Source organism: Thunnus albacares, chromosome 6, assembly GCF_914725855.1.
Source record: "Thunnus albacares chromosome 6, fThuAlb1.1, whole genome shotgun sequence".
Lineage (NCBI taxonomy): Eukaryota > Metazoa > Chordata > Actinopteri > Scombriformes > Scombridae > Thunnus > Thunnus albacares.
Genome location: NC_058111.1, coordinates 11792449 through 11814663, shown reverse-complemented (window position 1 = coordinate 11814663; position 22215 = coordinate 11792449). Strand labels below are relative to the sequence as shown.

The 22215-nt window shown below is 39.6% G+C and overlaps 1 protein-coding gene across 1 annotated transcript; it reads right to left on the bottom strand.

Annotated features, from left to right (window-relative positions):
* Window positions 1-630: 630 nt before the first annotated feature.
* tada2a (transcriptional adaptor 2A) lies at window positions 631-12188 on the bottom strand. Its single transcript, XM_044355167.1, has 15 exons — window positions 12032-12188; window positions 11415-11521; window positions 10635-10694; window positions 10462-10553; window positions 9274-9431; window positions 8493-8581; window positions 8139-8211; window positions 7966-8029; window positions 6647-6690; window positions 4175-4285; window positions 3636-3707; window positions 2937-3069; window positions 2430-2473; window positions 1989-2068; window positions 631-1091 (listed from the first exon to the last, which is right to left on the bottom strand). Exons 1-15 carry the CDS (start codon window positions 12054-12056, stop codon window positions 906-908), a joined length of 1338 nt encoding a protein of 445 aa, XP_044211102.1. The 5' UTR covers window positions 12057-12188; the 3' UTR covers window positions 631-905.
* Between the last annotated feature and the right edge of the window lie 10027 nt (window positions 12189-22215).

Here is a 22215-nt window from a genome sequence, read left to right as displayed (position 1 = left end):
GAGCTACACAGGATCAATATATTGGAAGTTCACAAAGTTATCTGTCTGGTGTCAGGAATGATTCATATCCATTGACTCTCCTGCTCGCTATTATCAGCTGCAATGAGATCATTTGTTTGGTTTTGCTTTGAAAGCCAAGTCTGCCTTAAAAACATTTGGCAAAGCTTTATTTTACAGGTCTTTCATTTCCAGATAGTATCCTTAAAAGAAATCTAATAAAGAAATATTGACAGATGTTATTGTTATTGGAGTTTAATCAGTTAGGTTTATGAACAGTTGTTGATCTCCAGAGACATTTTCTTCAAGTAATAATTCACTGAAGAGTTTACCCTGAATATGTTGAATTGTCAGTTTGCCTGAAGACCAATTTCAAATGTTTACATGTTCGATGACTAAAAGATTCTCTGGTTACACTGTTAATTAATTGGAATTAATTCATTACATGGGTACCAGTTGAATTTCCAGTCCGTTCCCCTCATAATTAATGCAAAATGTCATATGAATTTACAGTTACATATCAATTGATTAATTATTATTTCATAAGTAAATTATGGGAAACTATGTGACATGTTAAATAAAGTGTTACCAAGCATTTTTCAAGTTAAAATATTAACATACAAAACACACAAGTTATTTTTTCGTAAACATTTTATGACAGGAGAAATAAATACATTCTCATTTTAATATGAGCCCCTGTTCTTCTGACAGAGAATTATACAAGGAGATTTGTCATTTTTATACATTTAAGACTCAAAAACAAAACAGGACCTTACAAATGTTAAAATATATCAAAGGAGCAGCAACAATCTAGACCTCTTACGACACACGCTTACAAAGTTACAAGATTAAAGTAAAACGAACCACTGACCACAATCCACTGTCCTCTGTGGTCAAACTAAAGGCTCCTAGGCCTTCGTGATGTAGCCCTCCTTGATTAGGAAATCATAGATTTTGCGTGTCTTGTTGACGTCGATCTTGATAAGCGCTCGGGCCTGCGCCAGCCGCAGCCCACCCTGCCGTCTGCACTCATTCAGCAAGGCTTGCTTATATTCCAGGTAGGCCCCTGGCACCAACCGCACCACCTGGCATAGCTACAAGCGCAAAGCAAATATAAGGGTTACAAAGAGACATCAGTATGTTGAAATAAACGTGCAGCCACATCCTGTTCAAAGGCTTCAGTGTGCTTCAAATGAAATACTTGTCCGATCGCGTAACAGCAAATTTTCAACACTTTTTGAAACAGAATGCGACAATCACACCCACTTTATGCAGAGGTTTGCCAGGTGTGTGAAGGTGTGCAGGTGTGAAGATGGTGCAGCGCAAATGTATGCTGCATAGAATTTACATTGTATTCAGCACCTGATTTTCCAGGACAGCACTTAGTTATATTATTTTTAGGTAACAGAAGCTAGATATTTTTGGGGTTCACTCACTCTACTTCTGCTGTATAATAAAGTTTCTTTTCCCACCAACACCTACCCTGTGGCTTGTGTAAATCTCATCTGTGCTATTTCTACACCTGCTTTTCAGAGGCGGATATTTTTCTATACTAATGAACTTCTGTTCTTCTTCCTTTATTTAACCGGGTAAAAAGTCTCAATGAGATTAAAATTTATTTCAAGAGAGACCTGGCCAACATATCTCCACCTATAACTTGCACAACATTCCCCTTAACGCTTGTGCAATAAGCAGAGATGCGCCTTGCAAACATTTACTTACACTGCATGCAAACTGCGGCTGCAGCCTGTAGAGTCTGATAGATACACAACATCTGTCTGAAGCAAAATGCATCACATCTGCACTTGAGAATCAGATGTCTCAGTAAATCTGACCCCGAGTTCTTGGTGAGAAACAGCTGCTTTTTCGCTTTATGTTCGGACAGATATAAACATACGGACAACACATCGGATGATCTAATTCATTTGGAGCATACTGAGGATTTAGTCTTTCTTTGTGACCCCTTAAGCGCAGATAAGTGAAAGCTGTACCTCTTTTTCCCGCTCATTGAGCTTCTCTGTTCCCGGCAGTCCGGTCAGGTTGAGGGGAGGAGCGCTCCGCCTACCTGTTGCTGTGAAGCAAGAATTCAACAACAGTCAGACAGACAAGCAGCAGCACCATTGTTGGTCCACAGTTCAAATAACATAATAGCAGGCTGACAACTTGCAGTTAATTCTTTTGCTGAAAGAGACAGGGGAACAAATATTTACGGTGTGCATACTGTGTAAATATAACCGTGTGGGAGTGTGCGTCCCGTTTGTGCTCTAGAGGTTAAGGAAAGCCAGCTAATTTGAAAGGGAAAAAACAGCAAGATAAATATGCATGTAGGGCCTATTTTTCGAGTGTATTTATGGAGGAGCGTCTGCATTAATGCGACTGCGCCTGGGGCCATGCCAAGACGACAGAGAGGAGGAAGTACAGAGAGTTCCTACCTGAAACTGTGATCGTTGTGACGGCTGGAGTGATGCCAGCATCTCTGTAATCAGTGATAAAAAAAAAAAAAAAAAAAAAAAAAAGTGTTAGCATCACTACAAGCTCAAACTCTCACACACACACACACACATACACACGTCCCACTTAGATACAGAATTTCTGGGCTTTGTTCACTATTCTCACTCCAGGATCGTCATCCAAAAAAGATGAATCATTAGCGTTCGAGATTTTCTAAAAAGTAGAATCGTTAGAAGAACTTGGATAACACCCAAAGAAAAGGCCTTGGATGGAAAAACTGAGAGCAGTGGCCCATTAAAAAGACTAAAAATACCGAGGAGACTGAGGTGGAGGAGGGATACGCAGTAATACAAACGTCTGCTCGATTCATCTCAGCACGCTCGGTGCCGAGTGTGATGACAAAGGTCAGCGTCTCTGGGGAGAACGACTTCACCAGCCCTTCTATTACATGCTGGGTAACAAGGGGGGGGGAAGTTTGGGAGTCTCACATTGCAGCCTGTTTGCTGAGCCACTGCTGGCAGGCTCTGCCATCCTGGATGTACTGCAGCACGTCACACAACATCGTCCTCTTCCTCCGCTCTTCATCCCGCATTCGCTTCACTCGCTCGTACACCTTGGCACCTGACCGCAATTACACAGAGAGGTCAAAAGAGACATCACAAGGAAGGTTTTGAAATGCTGCTGCTAAAAAAACAAACAACAAGGTGCAACTGTTATGATGCTACTGCAATGCCTTATGAAATTATAAGGCCTGGGGACGTATGTGCTTTACTGAGATATAACCTTACACAAAAGGAATATTTAAGTATTTTATTCATTATGCTAGCATTTCTCTGACATTATTCCAAGAATAGCAGAGAGTAGAGCCAGTTTTAAAAATACAGCAACTGGATAACAGCTGAGATTTCCTTTGTGCATCCAGATCAATAAACTAACCAAATATTATGATTTCACAAACGGTCCAAAGACAACAAAACAACTGATGTCTGACAGACTGTGCTGCTGCTGCTGCTGCTGCTGCGGCAACAAATACTAAAAAAATTACAACATTCATGATGCCAAACTCAAAACACAAAGAGTTCAGCATAGCTCAAGACTGAATATAAAATGAGTTCCCTGCTTAGTCATGCAACTTTGAAATTAAGCTTTGGCGAGTGAGGGAGTGAGAAAGGTCAGGCTACACTCACTGCAGAAAGACTTGATCCCTGCTTTCCTGTACTCCTGCAGCCTGCGGATCTCTCTCCTCAGCTCGAACTCCACTGGAAGGAAAAAAAAGAGATGAAGGCAGTTAAAGGTAAGTCTGTACCCAGTGTTACAAACAAGAGAATATATTTTGGAAGAATGGTTGTTCAGTTGCAGTATAGTTGCAGACATTTAGAAAATCCATGACAAGGAGCACTGAAGCTGTTCTAGAGGCAATAATTTACTTATGCGACACATTATGTTGTTTTTTGGGGTTTTTTTTGTTAATTTGTCACCAATCTGGACATATGAACATACTAGGAGAGCCTCCAAAAAAAGAGAAGATTCATTATCAAAGTGATAAAATTACCTTCCCCACAAAAATAACACACACACACACACACACACACACACACACACACAAAAAAAACATCCTCTGCAATGTTTACTAAGCTGTTCTGCAAGAACTGGGCAAATTGATTTTCTGTTTGTGACTGTTGCACACTTTCACAGAGCCCGTCAATGTAATCAGCCAAATACTAACGTGCGTGACTTTCGATGAATTTGTCATGTTCGATCGGTCCAACCACTCTGGCGAACCGTCTCATGACATCATACAGCTCCTGCACCTCCTTTGGGTAGCATCGCTCCAGCACTGAAAGAAGAGAGAGGACGAGAGTGAGGAGAGAAGTGAGTAGGCAGTAGATATAAACAAACATAACACGGAAATATGAAAGAAAAATCCGCCCCCTTACACACTTTTAGACATCAACAGTTTTTTGTGTATTATAGAAATCCTGTAGTTTACTTTATTTTTGTTTACCTGCTTTGTTCTGTCTTGTCTACTCTTTATTTCTACGGTTTCCACATGATAACCAGAGAACATGTTGCTCTGATTCAACGCTACATGTACAGACATGTCAATATTACCAGCATCTATTATCACCACCATTCTGTGGCTGCGCTGCATTATGATCTGTTGAGGCTACTGTCTAAGGAGAATTTATATCTTTTAGTTACAGAATGAATTGTAAGGATCTGTACAAAACACTGATTACACTGCTCTAATCTCTCAACACTTCTGGTATCTTTGCACATAATGTACTGAATATTTAACATATTAAATCTAATCTCACTCCCTCTGCAAACTTCTTATTAATATACGTTATCATGTTTCGTTATTTTGTTGTACCGACACCTGCACCAAAGCACCACTCCTCATGTACAGTACATGTTCTTGGTGAATAAAGTCCGATTCTTAAAATCTGATTTCTTCCTGGAAGATTTTTTTTTTTTTTTACGGCTTTATGACCTTTATGATTGCTGGTTTAGATACCTTGAACTGCACTCATAACACCTTGACATGTAATCATTTCCCAGTTATAGAACTTGGGATGCACAGATCTGACCTTTTCATTCCTGATACCAATACCTGGGCTTTGGGTATCAGCCGATACTGAGAACCGATCTGGTTCCAGTTTTTAATTAATAAGCTGTAAACCTTACTGTGTGGAAGAGACTGGGATAATTCTTACTTAAAGATTGCTTTCCTAACTTCTTGAAACCAAATGTAACAAATAAATACGTAGATATAAATTCATTTTTCCCCCTTTTCCTGATTCAGAGTCTGGTTGAAGAGCACAACAAGGAAAATGTATTAGACCATCAGATCCAAGCAACCTGCTGCACCACTCCCAGAGATTGGTCACAGCAACGCTTCAATGATGTGTATTCACCACCACTTAACTCGCTCTACAAGCATACACAGTCTGAAGAGCTTGTTGTGTTCGTCTCAATGTGCCTGTGTTGCTGAGTAACAGACAAGTGTCAAAGCCAGAGAGGAAAGCTGTTGTGCGGTTGTGAGAGGAGAGAATATGTGCGTGTTGCTCAAGTTCCTTCATCAGGCTCCTGTGTGCGAGCGCTAATTAGCAGCTGCCGTCTCCGGCTAAGCACATGAAGTCATGCAAAATAGTGGACGCACACACACACACACAACAGTGTTAAATCCAAATCTCTATGGAGGCATCAACATTGGACCTCTGTGTGGCTGCATACCGGCACACAAACACTGGCTGCAAACAAGAGCAACAGCAAGAAAACACAGATTTGAATCATTTAATGTAACAAGCCCTTACAGGACTTCAGACAGACCGCTGCCCTGCTACGACAACACTGGTCAATCTGCCTCCAGCAGTTACTGAGACATGATACTGTGAGCCTCTTGGGCTTGGATACTGCTTCCATTATTGCATGTGACACACACACACACACCGTAGAGACACACAATCTTTGACAGTCTCCATGACAACCAGTCTGCAGCTCTACAGCTACTCTGAGTTCCCTTTTGTCTTGAAAGACTGGAGAGATAAGGGAAAGGAGGGAGACAGGGAGGAGGGCTAACTGGAGGCTGGAGGATGAATAAATAAAACATGAGGGGAGAACTCTTCAACTCCCAAACCACAGACAATTTCACAGAGCAACACGTGGAGATATGACGATGGACTGGGTGGTCGTGCGTAGTTAAATAAAAAAAAAGGAGGATTTAATTGGACAAATCCATTCCTAGCGGTCCCTCACCGTCTGTCTGACCTCTATGCATCAACCCAAGAGATGCAAAGAATTACATTACTGAGCTCGCTGAAATCCAACCTGTGACAGGTGGATCCATAAATGAAGCCCCCCTTGCATTTCAGTCATTATGGCAAGCGTGCTCAACGTGTGGGGATCTATTCACAGTGAAGCAATTATGCCGTGACACACTCTGGCACGCGCCCCCCCCCCCCCCCCCCCCCCCCCTCCCACGTAGACTATTCGCAGCCTTGATCGTAAATACGAGCTCCGTCAGTCGCCACACTTCAAGCTACCCGAGGGGGCCACAGAGGTTAACGGTGGTTATTACACTGGAGTTCCATAGAAACCCTCAGCAGCGATTTGGCTGGTAGATATCAGATGCCTCCCTGAGTTGCTGTGTATACTGTCACGGTCGAGCCCGTGTCGATTTCACAAGAGGACTCACTCTGGAATTTCCGCAAGTTGATCAGTCCGTGGTCTCGGATAATCCTGAAAGAAATAAAGATTTTGATTTATTACTCTGCAAATTAATATCCTGATTGCTGTGTCTCTGCTAAGTCATCATGGTATTTTATTACCCAGTAATGTGTTCAATAGTTTTAGTCTGAGTCTCAAATCAAATTGCTCGAAAGCGTCTGTTGGGTTCAGAGGCCAGAGCTCAGGGTCTCGGCCCGTATCACGAGCCTGGAAGCCTCTCTGACAAGCTACAAGTTAACAGAGACAAACTAGGCAGCACATAAAAAAAAAAAAAAAAAAGAGGGCGCTAGAAAACATGCATGCCTCCCCAGCCAGACATGCCATTCCATCATGCTCAGAGAGCATGAGGTCGTTAGGGTTGATTTAGTGATGGATGCATTACAGCAAGGATTGACTGTGTGTGTCCAAGAAAGACAGCTGACACATTCAGGGTGGAAGATATGTCCAGATAGCTTACTGACTCATTAATATCTTCAAAAAGAGAAAAAAAAAAGGTAGCGAACTGAACCACCACTTAGTGTTTAAATTCATTATATGTAAAATTTGAGTCAAATATAATTCAAAGTTCAAAAATGATGCAGTTAGTGCAGTCAGTACTTTAAATATGATTTAATTTTGAGTTTCTTCATCAACAATATTATATCTGAACAAAATGTGTAACATAGAAACATGTATTCTATGTGCCTATAGCTGAAAATCTTTTTAACCTTTTCCAAAGTGTCCTGCAGTGAGGATGCCAGCGTAAAACTGGGCAAAATGTCAAACAGTCTGGCATGCATGTCGTTCACAAGGGGACGGACACATTTTCTCGTTTCCAAAAATATTCAAGGTATAAATAGAGGTTCCTGCAGCTCGTAAGTAACACCTGAATGACTCCCCGTGGCTTGTAATGAGAGCTTGAAAAAAAAAGGCTTAAATATGCAATTATAGTCACGCTGCTGATTCTGTAACAATCCAAGTCTCCCAGGACTGTCTTTTGAGTGCTTTTAACAAAATAATAATTAAAGTTAAGATTTGAAGTTATACATATATTAGCATTATGAATTCATTAATATTAAGAGGGGGCAAGACAGGAGGTTTAAAACAATTTGTCTTCTAAGTTTTAATTCAGTGTTTAATGCATCAACCTAGAAGCAAAAAAAAAAAAAAAGGATGTGTGGGAAATGAGGCTCCAAAAGGAAAATACAGAAGCATATAATGCCATCTACTGACAGACTGGGGTCATTACATTATGCTGAATAAATAAATACTGTAAATTCATCATCATATGAATAAAAAAGGACCTACTTTTTCCTCCGCTGTCTCTCCTTTAATCTTGAATGATATATATCAACAACTGAAAGCTTGAGTGCTGAAACAGAAGAATAAACGTGACACAATTAAGGATAGTAAATGCATGTGATTCACTTTTACCTTCTATTTATCAAAAGCACCCCAAAAACTATTAAGATTCGACCCACCACGTAGGATGTCTGAGTCATCGTCCACAAAGTCGATGTCTTTCAAATCCCATTCTGCATAGTTGTCGAACTCCTGGGTAACACAGTGAAAAGATTTTCAAAAACGGTTTCATTTAAGTTCACGTGTATCTGATCAACAATTTTATGAGTGAAAGCAAATGATGGGATGAGTCACTAGCTGTGAGACAGCAACAATGGCATGAGTCACTATTTCAATAACATTTAATTATGAGCCATCTAGTGGTCATTTCATCTATCTATTCATGAAAAAAAGCTCTTTCTTTGGCATGTAGGTGAAATTAAAAAGGTTGACAAAAGGTTGCACAGACATGATTAAGTATAGTATCCCCTCACCTCCATGAAGTCTGCTCTGGCAGGCATGTATCCAGCCATGTCTCGAGACAGCACAGAGTCAAACGTAGGCCGAGGGGGATCATCGGTGGCTGCGGTGTCAGAGAAATATATGCACATTAAAATATGAGCATTCACACGTTTCCTCTATATTTTTCCAAGAACCACAACTAATGTGTTTTAAGGTGAAACAACGCAAATGTTAAGCATAAAGCTAATAAATAGCTTCTTGAAACTCATGGAAATGTACGGTGAGAAACAAAGACATGAGTGACAACTCCAAACTTCTTGCAAGATTTACTTTTCTAAGACTTACAGCTGTCCTTAGAAAGTTCAGAAATGTAGTGAAAATTCTGTCTCTCCCCTTGAATTTGCCAAGTGCTGCAAGAAATCTTTAAACACTGCGGCAGATAGAGAACTGAAGCCAGCTAGGATCTCAGACAAGTTCCTGACTCATCCAACTGCTTCTGTCCAACTGTCGAGCCAGCATCTTTCCAGTCTTGAAGAAAGATTTCACTTTTTTTTCTCCTTGCATATAAATCTCTCTGCTGGCATCTTTACGGGCCGTTAATCAATAATACAATCAATTTTAAAACTTAATCTGAATAGTTTAATATCAATTAGAGACAGAGTTCAAAGCTGGGAGGTGGTAAAACATACACAATCCAACTAATATTAAACGCGGTCTGTTCCTAAACTTGTACGGACACATGATCACAGGATAACTACTGTAACTCTGGTAAAAGAATAAGAGTGAAGGATGGAAGGTGATGTGGCTACTGACGTTTGAAAGGGATCGCGCCCTCCGCAAAGCGAGAGTCTTTTGTTTTCCGCAGGCTGAGCAAGGTGGAGGAGAAGAGCGGGTTATTGATGAAATTCTTCATGTAGTGGCTCTCGCATTCCTCTTTGGTTTTAGTGCGCATCTGATACGCCACATCCTGCCTGCAGGAGAGAAATAGAATAAATAGACTGATATTGTACAACAATGGTTAAGAGAAAGTTTGCAAAACCTCTATGAATAAACACGCTGGGTTGTAAATATTGTAGACATACCAGACAGTTCAGTACACTGTGAATGTTTGTGTTACCGTCTATTATTCATCTAAATAATGAGTGGAAAAATGTTTCACTTGAGGCTTCCAAGAATGTAATTCAGCCAAAGACATCAGTGTTATGATAAAGAACATTTAAAGCACGACTTGTAATACTTCCAAAGCTTATGTGGTTCATTTTTGGTTCAATTTTATGTGTAATAATATTTAGATCTATAAGCTAAACAATTAATATTTATCTTGTAAGCAAACAGCAGTGGTTCATGGTGACAAGCTGTTATTGAGTTCTTACATTTGGCTCAAAATTAAATGCAAGATTGCATTTGGTACTCGATGACAAATACACTGTATGTATTATTATGGCTGCAGCTAACGGTTCTTCTCATTATCAATTAATTTGTCGATCATTTTCTTGATTAATCGATTAGTTGTTTGAAAATTGTGAAAAATCTTGATCACGACCAACAGTCCACAACTCAAAGATATTCAGTTTGCTGTCATAGAAGACTAAAGAAACCAGAAAATATTCACATTGGAGAAGCTGGAACCAGATAATTTGGACTTTTTTTTTTTTAAAGAATGACTCCAAACCATTAATCAGTTGTCATAATAGTTGGCAATTAATTTAATAGTTGGCAACTAATCGATTAATTTACTAATCATTGCAGCTCCATGTATTATTATTTAAAAAGTATGTAAAACAGATAATATATTAGTCTTGGAAAGCTGAAATGCTAAGAGTCAATGGTGTGTGAGAAGCACACACTGAGCTCTAAAAAAACAAAAAGACCACTGGCAGAGGTCCTTGCTAGGATGGAAAAAATATGTCTTACAGTTTTTGGAGGAAATGTGAATGCAAATTGTGAAACAAAGGTAGATTTTTGACTTTCACAAGCCCCCATCAGGACATTAACACTAACCAGTTTCCAAAGCCACAGTCCATTACTGCTTCCAACAAGGCCATCTCTTCCTGTGCTGTCCATCCAGGCTCCAGTACAGGAAAGTCTGATGTCTGTATGAAGAGGTGAAGAGCTTGAAGTGTGAGATTACAAGTGGAAAGAGTCTGTGTGAAAAAGACTTTTATATTACTTACCATGATTTCATACTTGTGATCACTCTCATGCTTCTTGTATTCAAATCCTCTGGTGAAACACTGAAATAAAACCATCAAGTTCAATTTCAGTCAGACTGAACAGTGACAGAGTAGTCTGGAAAACAAGAAAAGCTCCGAAGGATAGGTTCACAGTTTTACAAATGTGTCTTAAAACAACAGTCAGGTGCCCATGTGAACACTGAGAGAGGTTTTCCTCGCTGTAAACATTCCTCCTGTTGATACGAGCTATTAAAAGATCCCCTTCAAAAGCACTTTCAATGTAAATGATGGGGGCCACAAAATGACTTTGAGGACACACTGTGGATCTTATATAAGGTTTCAACAGTCTGAGTTAGTCATATCAAGTGGATATCTGCCACATTTACAGTCTTTTTTGCATAAAATTCCTTTCTTTGTGTTTCCCCCGACAGCTCCGGTGGATGTATAGCAACAAAAAGAGGGACTTTAGCACTAAAAACACTGTAATGTTGAAAAAGACCTACTCGATTCAACTCATTTGGATGGCTGAAGATTTATATTAGCTTCAAATAAACTTTTAAATACATTTTTGCACAGTCTGAGGCTTACAGATTTTGTCCCCCATCATTTACATTGTAAGCACAATTATGAAGGGAGCTTCTAATGGTCAGTAAGAAGGAATTATTACAGCAAGAAAAACGTGTCAATGTTCATTTGGACCCCTGACTGTTGTTTTAAGGCAGACTTGAAAATTTGTGAACCCGTCCTTTAATATCATTTGCATATTTGTCATCTACCAACCTGGAGGCATAGTAAAAAAGGCGAAGGTCCACATTCTGCACACTTGATGTACGGCTCGGTCAGATATGATGAGCAGCCTCTGCATGGTGGTTTATCGAAAGGATCATCTGAAATGGACATGTTGATAAACTCATATTAATATTTAAGTTATACACTTAATAAGAACTTGCAGGGCAAACTATTATAAAAGATAATATTATTAACGTCAATTCATTCAGGAACAAAAGCTACTGCATGAAAAAATTCATAGCAGCTTGTTAAAACGAGCTTAGTGTCAATTGTGAATATTCGGCTGTAAACAAACACCGCATAACGGTAACCTCAAAACTAAGATACAAGCTAACTTACCTTTAACTATCTGATGCTCATGTTAAACTTTGCCTGAATCTGAAATGAAATGTATTCAGCGAGAAACCATATGGTATGCCGGATTAAGCAATAACATTTTGGACATATAACTCAGTTTGTTTTGATAATACACAGCTATCGCTATGTGCTAATGCTAACTAGACTGGGGCTAATGTGGCTAACCGCAGATAACCCGAGAAAAGGATCTGTGTGTTGACTTTAAAAACATCAGCGGTTTAATTTTATTGTGTGATACGATTCAAACTTACTTCCAAAAGATGCCAGACGATCCATATGATGCTGTTTCAACAACACTAAAATCAGAATGGATAGTATGGGATGTTATGGATCGATCTATTTTTCAGAGTTCGCACGTTAAGTCTGTTCAGGAAGGCTAGTCGAGCCCAAATCGATCGATAATTCGCCCCCTGGGCTCCAGCAGATCCAAATCTGACCTATTTTCACCTTATTTCACCATTTCGGAGTGGCTGTGACCATTTACTGGTTCACTGATTTACGGTTTCCTGTGCATGTAAGACAGCAGTTGAATAAAAAAGTCACATAGCTCATGAATAGTTTTTCATAAACTGCATATTTACCTGGTTCATGCATCGTTCTCTTTCTATTTCCCATCAGACAGGAGAAGGCAGTTGTTTATATAGCCTCTGCCTCAGTGTGAGGCTTTTTAAAAAAAAAACAAAAAAAACAAACCCTAAACAAAACTAAGACATGCCTCATATCTAGGACTGCAACTAACAATTATTTACATTATCAATTAATCTAATTATTTTTTAGATTCATGAATTCATCGTTTGGTCTATATAATGTCAGAAAATGGTGAAAAAATCCCCATCATGATTTCTTAGAGTTTATGGTGACGTCTTCAAATGTCTTGTTTTGTCTGATCAACAGTCCAAAACCCAAAGATATTCAATTTACTATCATGTATGACACAGAAAAGCTCCAAATCCAAACACAAGTTCCAACCAGAGAGTTTATTTTTGCATTTTTGCTTAAAAATGATAAAAACAATGATTCGATTATCAAAAAGTTGCAGATTAATTTTCTGACAGTTGACTAATTGATTAATCGACTAATCGTTGCAGTCCAACTTATATCAGTATAAGATATGGTTTGTTTTTTTAAATGTTTCTGTTATTTCCTCAGATTTAGAAAATACTTTAAAAAATACAAAATATTTTTCATTGTAAAAAATACTCAATTTTTATCAGGTTGAGTGAACTGTATTCCCATCATACTGCAAGAAAAAGTGACTGGTCATTCTTCGTCCTACCACAGGGTGATGATCTTGCACCATTTTCTTATAGAAAACAATGAATGATTTTCTTTGTCTTTCTCTGAGCACACATCACCACCTGAGCCTTAGACCAGTATGTACTGGGATGGATAATGGACAGACAAATGATGACTACGTTACACACTCAAGCCCTGTAGCTGTTTTTTCCCTCCATAAAATCCACCCCAAGGAGTCCTGCTTGAAATGTACCCCCGAAAATGGCTTGTAAACAGCTCTCTCTCTCCGAATCAATAATAAATATCTATGATTGCAGATATTTTCCAGTGTCTGTGTCCAGCTTTGGCCCCTGAATCAAATAGAGCTTCTAAACCTCATGAACACCCCTGGTGAATGCACATCAGGGAACCTGGCAACACCGATATCTCATAACCTTGATACATAAAACCGCAACTCTGCATGCCCCAAACCCATAAGAAGCAAGTGAGAAAACACATTTTTTTGTGATTTTTGTGAAAAGAACCTTTAATTCAGTACAGATGTGACATCCACAGTGAACTGGAAACTTGATTTTCAGTGTAATGGTAATCTTAATGTAGGCCTATCACTTTACATGCAACCTCAGGTGCAACTTGTGACATTTAGGGAGGAATTTTATCTCTCTGACATTTAGATTTCATTACACTTGATGCTAAAAATTTGCAATGTTTCCTTTATTTTAGTAGTTAAAATCCACACAGCAAATACCCTTACTAAAAGCCCATCAAGCGGGCCGTAGTGTGGCTACCAAACTGCACATTGGGTTAAATCTGAGCGTTCTCCTTTCCTCTTGTTACCCTGAGCTATCTCTGTGATGAGGACCCACAGTGACAAGTGTGTTCAGTTGCAGCGTACCCTGCGTCCCTTCTCCGGACCCTCTGGGGAGACACTCAGTAAGCATGAGAGCCTCCAGCAACACAGATCCATGAGTAACGACAAAGCGGCCTCCCAACAGTCTGTGCACGATAAAGGGACAGTTGTACTTTCCCCCTCGGTGGAATTTCCAGCTTACTGCCAGAATACAGTTTGTTTAACAATCCTGTGAGAGCGTTATGATTTATTTATCTTTAGGAGAGGCACTTCTCTTTTTTGTGTGACCGTTTGCGCTATAAATTATGTGTGAGTGAAGATGTTCCCCTTAAGCCAAGTTTTACTCTGAACTACACTTACTGAATCTCACTAAATTTGGATTTAAAATGAAAACTTTTGTTCCTGAAGAATACGGACACCCAAATATTACACCCGTATTTGAATTTTGAGCATCTCATTCCAAAACTATGGGCAATAATATACTAATGGATTCCACTTGTCCGGGAAGGCTTTCCACAAAATTTTGGAGCCTGGCTGCAAAGATTTGCTCCCATTCAGCCACAAGAGCATCAGTTGGAGGAACACTATTGCGTAAAATGTCATTGTATGCTGTAACATTAAGATGTCCCTTAATCTGGAACTAAGGGGCTGAACCTTGAAATGGCCCCAAACCAAAAGTACACAAAAGTATGTGGAAAGAAATGTTCACATAATTCTGGTCATATAGTATATGTTTATTGATGTTCCCAAAGAGGCCATAAGTGGGCTAAAAAGATCTCTGAAAAGTACATATTAAGGCGCATACTATGTAAAGTTTATGTCACTGGTTCGACTCCAGGGACTTTTGTTTTCATGTTTCTTGTCACTATCTGTCAACAATATAATAAAGGTTAAAAATTCCCCCCAAAATAATCTGAAAAAAAAAAAAAAGAAACGCTGGGAAGCTGACTTTTCTGCAGCCTAATTTGTATGAGGACAGTATTGTAGCCTCCATGAGACTTTAATAAAGCAAAAATCTCACTGCAAGCCAATTGGAAATGCCAGGGTCAGCATATGTGGCAGCATACTGTATAAAATCACATCTTGGCAGTGAATGCGGGCAGAATTCATTATCCACATGGAGACTAACAAAGAAAATAATGTCAGCCTCACAGAGTGACGTGTTCGCCCCCTACAACGGCCCCTGCTGCAGCATCATTGCCTGTGGGCAGACAACCTGCTGTCTCTCCAGCCACATGCCACCCCCGCCTACCCAGAGTCCCCCTCTCTCTCTCTCTCTCTATGCCTGTGCCTTTTACTCTGCCTTCCAGAGTAAAAGGCCTAAAAGACCAGGCAAACCCCCAGCCTCCAGGCCTCACACTGCTTATGTGGATCAAAGACTGAGAGCCTTGGGGTTTCTCTGTTATAGAAGTGTGCCAGATTATACACCGGCCAAACAAATGCACACCCCCACCCCATTACATCTTTAAAAACTCCCCCAGCCTCTGCCCACTCCTTTTCCTCTTACCAAAGCACTTCCCAGCTGCTGTGATTTGAATATGAGGGCCCCTCTGAAGAAAAGAGGGCATCTGGCACACGCCTTAGAGGCTGAAAAAAAAAACATTTAAACTGCTCCTGTCATGGAAATGTTCTGAAACAAGATTAAGCACTTCTAAAGAGTGAGGAGGTAAAATGGACACGAACCCTTAAATACGTCTGGACAAAAGGCAACACGAGGAGACACCTGGATAACGTCAATATCCTTGCTAACGTCAGTGAATAGTTGCTTGGAGTGCACGTTGAAAGCTTTGCTTTACAAATTGGATTTGTGAGTAAAGATCAGCACAGAAAATCATATTTCTTTAGTTTGAAATTAAGGACAAGTCAGCTCTAATTGCATAATCAGTTTCTAAAGGATGGTTTCAGCTCAGATTTATTAAACTACCTGCCCCCATCTGGCCGCTACAGCTAATTAACATACAGTTGCCATGTTCACAGGAAAAGGTCCAGTTTTTCTCCCTTCATGCTACTGAATGCAGTTAATTGATTACACCATGAAAACAATGTGTTTGTTTCTCTTTACAGTCTCTAGAAGGAGAGAAGAGCTTCATAATCTATAATGAAGTGTAAAGTGTAATAGTAAAGTGGAATTTGTCTTTAAGCATCCTCCCCAGTGGTTGGTTTTGTTTTATTCTTTAAAACAAACGCCTAAACATTGCAGACTTTTGCTCAAATTCACCAGGAAAACTAACAATCAAGTGCACAAATATTCAAACCATAAACATAAAACATGCACATGCAAAAACACAAAATGAACCAAATAAAACAAGCTGCAGAGCACATAAAACAAATATAGCATTATGCATAAAATAGAAGAATGACTCATGATGAAAACACTAAAACTTAAAATAACTTATTTCCATATAATGATAGGAATGCAGTGCCAATGTGGCAGCGTAGAACATGTACAGATGGTGCAGACACGCTCTATTTTTTAAAGGAGCACTCCACCAATTTTACACATGATGATCAGTACAAATATTTCACATGAAGCTTGCATTAGAAACGGGAGTGTAGAGTTTGAAAGACAGGCTTTTACTGGGTAGAGGGTCTAATCAGAGAGTTGCATCATGGGAATTGTAGGATCCAGAGTTTTTGGAGCTTTTTGGAGCGAAAAGTCACGACATCTCTGCCTCTGGTTCATCAATTTTGAAAAATTCTTTTCCTAATTTCTCTTCCAACATCCTTACAGAATTGCAATACTGAATTGTTGCATTTAAGAAGTAACATGTATCCTCCCTGAGTTGATAAATGAAATGAAGTCCAGTGAAAGACTTGCAGTGACACTGCACTGAAGTCTTTCAACCTATGGATATTACTAAAGCTTTACTACCCATTGACATTCTTCTGTTAATCATAGACTAATCTTTACTGTGTGAAAGGATCTTTATGATTAAAAGCAAATGTGGCCAAAGATCCTCGTAAAGAAGTTCACATATTATCAGTCACTCTAATCTTCACACTGAGCTGATTATTGCTTGCAGGAGATCTTCACATGGTGCAAAGTGACTCAGAGCTATGTCTCTTTAAACTAAAAGGTCGTGTGTATTGACAAGACGCTAGATAAAAATCACATTCTTGTCACAGTGGGAGCAGCTGTTAAACTTAATTTTCCTGTTATACGTGCTTGCTTTTATCTGTGCTTTGTGTAAAGTTGAGAATTTTGAATGCAGCACTTGACACTTCTGATTTATATGCAAGCTCATCCTGTGAGGTGTTAAGTCCTTCAAGAAATTAAGATGATTCTGCATTCATATAAATTTCAGTAATGATCTGAATGATCTGAATGATCTGACGTCCCTCAGTATCTGCAAAACATTCAAGCACTATTTGAATTGAATAAATTAATAAAAGCAGATGACTCCCACACAAATGTGTCATCAGTTTATTTTCGCCGAGCGAGAGATTCCCCCTACATATGTTCCTCCTCCTTGTGTGCTTGGTGGACATCCTCTCCCCACGGCCAAGGTAACACCAAGGAATCAGCACAGTGAGAGTTCAGGGAGGTCAAGAAGTGGGTGTGGAATGCAAGTGTTTCCCACGCGACGTACCTCGACACACAGGCCCTGAGAAAACATGTGCTAGGCCTCAGCAGAGCCAACAAGAATTCCACGAGGTCTGCGCTGGAGTTTTATCCAAAGGGCCACAGTGTCCAAGTAGCCAGCGGGTTAATTCAAACACCCAGGGGAGCAGGACAACAGTGGTGGAGGAAGTGCTCAGATTCTTTACTGAAGTTAAAGTACCAAAGGACAATGTAAAAATACAGTACTTCATTACAAGTAAAAGTCCTACGTTCACAATTCTTCTCAAGTAAAAGTACAGATGTATTATCACCTAAATGTTTAAAAAGTAATGTTCTGCAGAAAATGGCCTCTGTGACTGATATTATTATGTATTACATTATTTGATTGCTAATACCGATTCATCAATGTGCAAAGTAGCATTGAAACTTTAGTTACATATATACAGACACTTTAATAAATATATACAGTTGGGTAGTTTAGTCCTTAATTATAAGGGTCGAGCCCCTTCCAAAGGGTCACAGGATAAATCTAAAGGGTTGTAAGATGATCAGCGGGAGAAAAAAGAAGAAAAAACAAAGTTCTGCTGCACAAGTTTGCTGCACAGTTATTTAAATGAAACGACCTGAGAGGTTTAGAGGGGAAATAAATCTTTGGTGAAACTGCTAACAACACCATCTGAAACGTGACAAGGGGCCACAACTAAACACAGCTCACGAGCCAAAAAGTTATGAACCACTGGTTTAATATTTAATCATATGTTTTTTTAATGTAAAATCTTAATCTGATAAGTAACTAGTAACTAAAGCTGTCAGATAAATGTATAGGAGTAAAACCACAGTATTTCCCTCAGAAATGTGGTAGAATAAAACTGTAAAGAAACACTCAAATAAAGTTCCTCCAAATTGTACCTAAGTGCAGCACTTGAGTAAATCTAATTAGTTACTTTCCACCACTGGAGGACAAAGTATGATGGATGAGGCCGGTGTGGGAAAAGTTGGGGGAGCTGAGGGATGAGATCTCTGTGCCTGAAATGTGGAAATGTGGCCACACACACACCCACACACACACACACACACAGATGATGTACCCCACTGAGGCCAAGCTGTGGATGGAAAAAGAGCTCCCCATGTGAACCACACCGTGTTTCCTATGTACCTCTTACGGCAGAGCGGATCCACCACAACATTGTCAGAGCACATCAGCTGCTGGAGCCTTGATGGCTTCCACACTCAGGCTCTCCCAGTGCTGCTCTGGAGAGACACCACAGGCCTGTTGCTTTAGTCCTGCTCCCAGCAGCCCATTTAGCCCCCCCCAGATTAATCTGGGTGAAGAATGATGACGTGCATTATGCATTATCTATGGTGGCGTTTGGGAGAATGGACAGAAATAACAGCGAGGCGTCATGCGGGACAATAAAAAAAAAGTTTTTATAAAAGTCTGAACTGTTGTAGCTGGAGCATAAATGACCTTGAGCCCTCAAGCTGCAGCTCCTGCTGGTCTGTGAGAAGAATAATATCTTTAAAGAGATGACCTCATTGTATACTATAAAGAGCCTCACACTAATCTATATATCTTCTGTCTGCTAGGTGGCTAAAATGTGTCATGTCAGAACTATATTCTTTTCTAACAGCGGCATGCAGCCTGTCGACAGAGTGAAAGTATTCTTGGTTGTCACCTGCTCTTAAGAAGTGAATGTAGAGGAGTGTTGAAGAGCACAAGTAAGCAGTGACTGGCTGTCAGGGTCAGAGCTGGAATGCAGCGGCACCAGCACGAGAGAGAGAGAAAGGCAGATAAAGACACATGTATGTTGCTTAGACAGCACCAGTCTTCCCACGCAGCCACCAGTTCAGGGTTACGACCTGTCTGCTGTGGCACTTTCTACTACCACACAGCAGAAATGCATATCACCGCCTCAGCTTGGGTGTCCACTGTGAGGTTTTTCTGTGGTACCAGATCGCTGGAGGGGATTAGCCAGCTGTTGGCTGGGTGGGGAATTGGAAGGTTTTTTCCCCCAGTTGAGAGGTGACTAGAGCACAAAGTGTGCTGTTAACAATCTGTTCATGGTCAGTGAATGCAGTGCAATGACACCAAACATCAGATGACATGCTGTTGCCAAGTTGCGGACATCACAGACCAGACAGAGGGCAAATGGGCTAAATTTACAAGTACATCCCAGCGGGACAGTCAGTGAGAAGGTGTGATCAGGCCAGAGCAGAGCTGACAAGTGACTGAAACCTAAACCTAAAGACATTAAAGAAGAATATGAATTTTTGTGGTGATTATTATTACTACTGTTATGCATAATTTTTGTGTGTGGGTGCTTTCATGGGGTTGTAACTAATGTAATGATTGTTTTTTGTTGTTTTTGTTTTTCATAATTTTGTCTTTAAAATGTCAAAAGTGAGCGCAAGGTGATGTCTTTAAATAAAAAATCAATGTTTTTGTCCTACCAATAATCCCAAAGCCAAATATATGATTTTGTTTTTTTAATAATTTGCCTTTTAATACCTTTTAAATACTTAAATAATACTTAATTAAATGTTCTATTTACAACAATAAAATAATAGTAAGCAGATTTGGTAGAACATTTTAAAAGCTTATGTGAAAGAATCTGACATCCTTGCTTGAAAAATGACTGAACGATAAATCAATCAACAAAATAGTTGTTGTTTTTTCAGTTGACTGACAAATCATATAACATAAACTCAATAGCAAAAATATGCTTTATATTTCTTCTTTTATATTTTCTTATTTTAATTTGAAACTTGTGGCATATGTTTTTACGCTATGTATATTTTTATGGTCTTATTTTCAACTCAGAAGGTGCTATACTAAATAAACTTATTATTATTGTTATTATTAAATCACCTCAGATTCATATTGTGACCCCTTTTTTGGGAACCACTAGACTAATCAATTAATCGACTAATCATTCTGGCAACACTTTCTCCCTCCTGTGCTCAGCGCTGTCATACAACAAACTCAGCACTTGTTTGTCCTCCGCGTGTGTTTTTGTGTGATGGAGAAATAGTAAAGAAAAAATGCATAGATGTATGATAAACAGGTGAGCAGTGATTTCATCATGTAGGTTGCGTGAGAAAGAGGTTGCAGAGTCTGTCAGAATCAGGATGCGGATTCAACCTGTTTGGTCTTGCATTGATGGTGTGAAACAGAGGCAAACACAATAAAGCCTTTTTTTTTTTTTTTTCTCACCACTTATGGAATGAAACTCCAAAAGACAGGAGGGGTTTGCACACAGACAAACTTGTGCTGATGCAACTTTCAGTATGATGAAAGTCATTCAGTATCATCTTTCTATCCTAATGAATGTGTGCTGAGAAACATCCTGAAACTTTGGCAGACAAATTCCTTTGCACCTCAGCTATTTAGCACATCAGCCAATATGATCCAGTATCACAATAAAATACATGTGGGGGGGGGGCTCTGTTGTCTCACAACTGTTTGAAAAGTTGAATGAATACAGAGCCATTGTTTGCAAGCTTGGGAACAGAGCTCCCTCGAGACAGGACATGACTGAAAACAGGGTCTAGGATCAGGGCATTTGGGTTTAAACTGGCATGTGGTTCTCATTGCTGCAGTATAGTGAGTGATCACTGTGTACCGGTGCTTTAACTGGCCTCGGCCTTGCACGTGAGCCGATCAAAACCACATGTTCCAGTGCGATTGTGTCTGTGGGCTCGTAAAGATGGAGCTCTGGCTGAAGAGCTGCCCCCGGCTCACACAGCCACACAGAGCCCTCTTTGCATGTTAAAAACATTTTTTTTTTTCCCCCTCACTCTCTTGGCTGATGCAACGTAGTACAGCTTCCACATGGAGTGTATTTTCCCTGACTAAGGGGTTTGGGATCTGATTTATAGTACAGTACAGTTGCTGAAATGAATCTAGAGGAGTAGGGCTTTGTTTTTTTTCTAAAAGCCTCCTTGAGTATATATTCCAACAGCAATCAGAGAAGAATGGAGGTTATTAAAAGTAAATTACAGTCCAAGCTATAAGGAAATATGACTGTTAAGGGGTGCTAAAAGATGCTTTGCAGACCCACTACTAGTTTGTTGAACCTCTTCTTCATAACTCTTTCAATCTCACTGTTTTTTGTTCCACATAGCTCCCAAACCTTTTTGTACATATCACAGATGTACTTAAAGACTTTCTCATTGACACCTTTCTTCATGTTCCAAATGTGTTCATTAGAATTATTTTTTAAGCCAGATGTTAGTTAACACTCTTAATTATAAATCGCAATATTTTTTTTTACTGTACTGCCGATGTTTAGGTTGGTTTGGTCAAGTGAGCATTTGTAGTGCTATTACTTGGCAGCGGCAGAATCTGGAAGTAGTCGCTTGCTGACTAGTTTTCATGCACTAGTTTTCAGCTGATATATATTTTAAAATCAAATCATCATTTCTATTTTTTCACCAGGTACAACATTTGTAAAATTTGAGGGATTATTTTCTAGTAGAGATTAATTTTCTTCACGAGGCTGTCAGTTGATTGACAGGAAGCTCAGTGTAACATAATGTGCTCACTGACATGAAAACACACGACTCAGCTGCAATGAAAACAGCGATAACACAGAAACTGACAAAATCAAATTAAGCCTTCATGTGTTCTGTGATTGATTATCTGCTGTACAGTGGGTCAGGCAGCTCTGAAATGCGTGGATGTCATTTTTCCTTTTTTTAAAAAATGAATTAAATTGATTCTCATGAGGGAAATGGGGCAAACATGTCCTGATATTTCCAAATATGTTGACCATGCTGTGTACAGA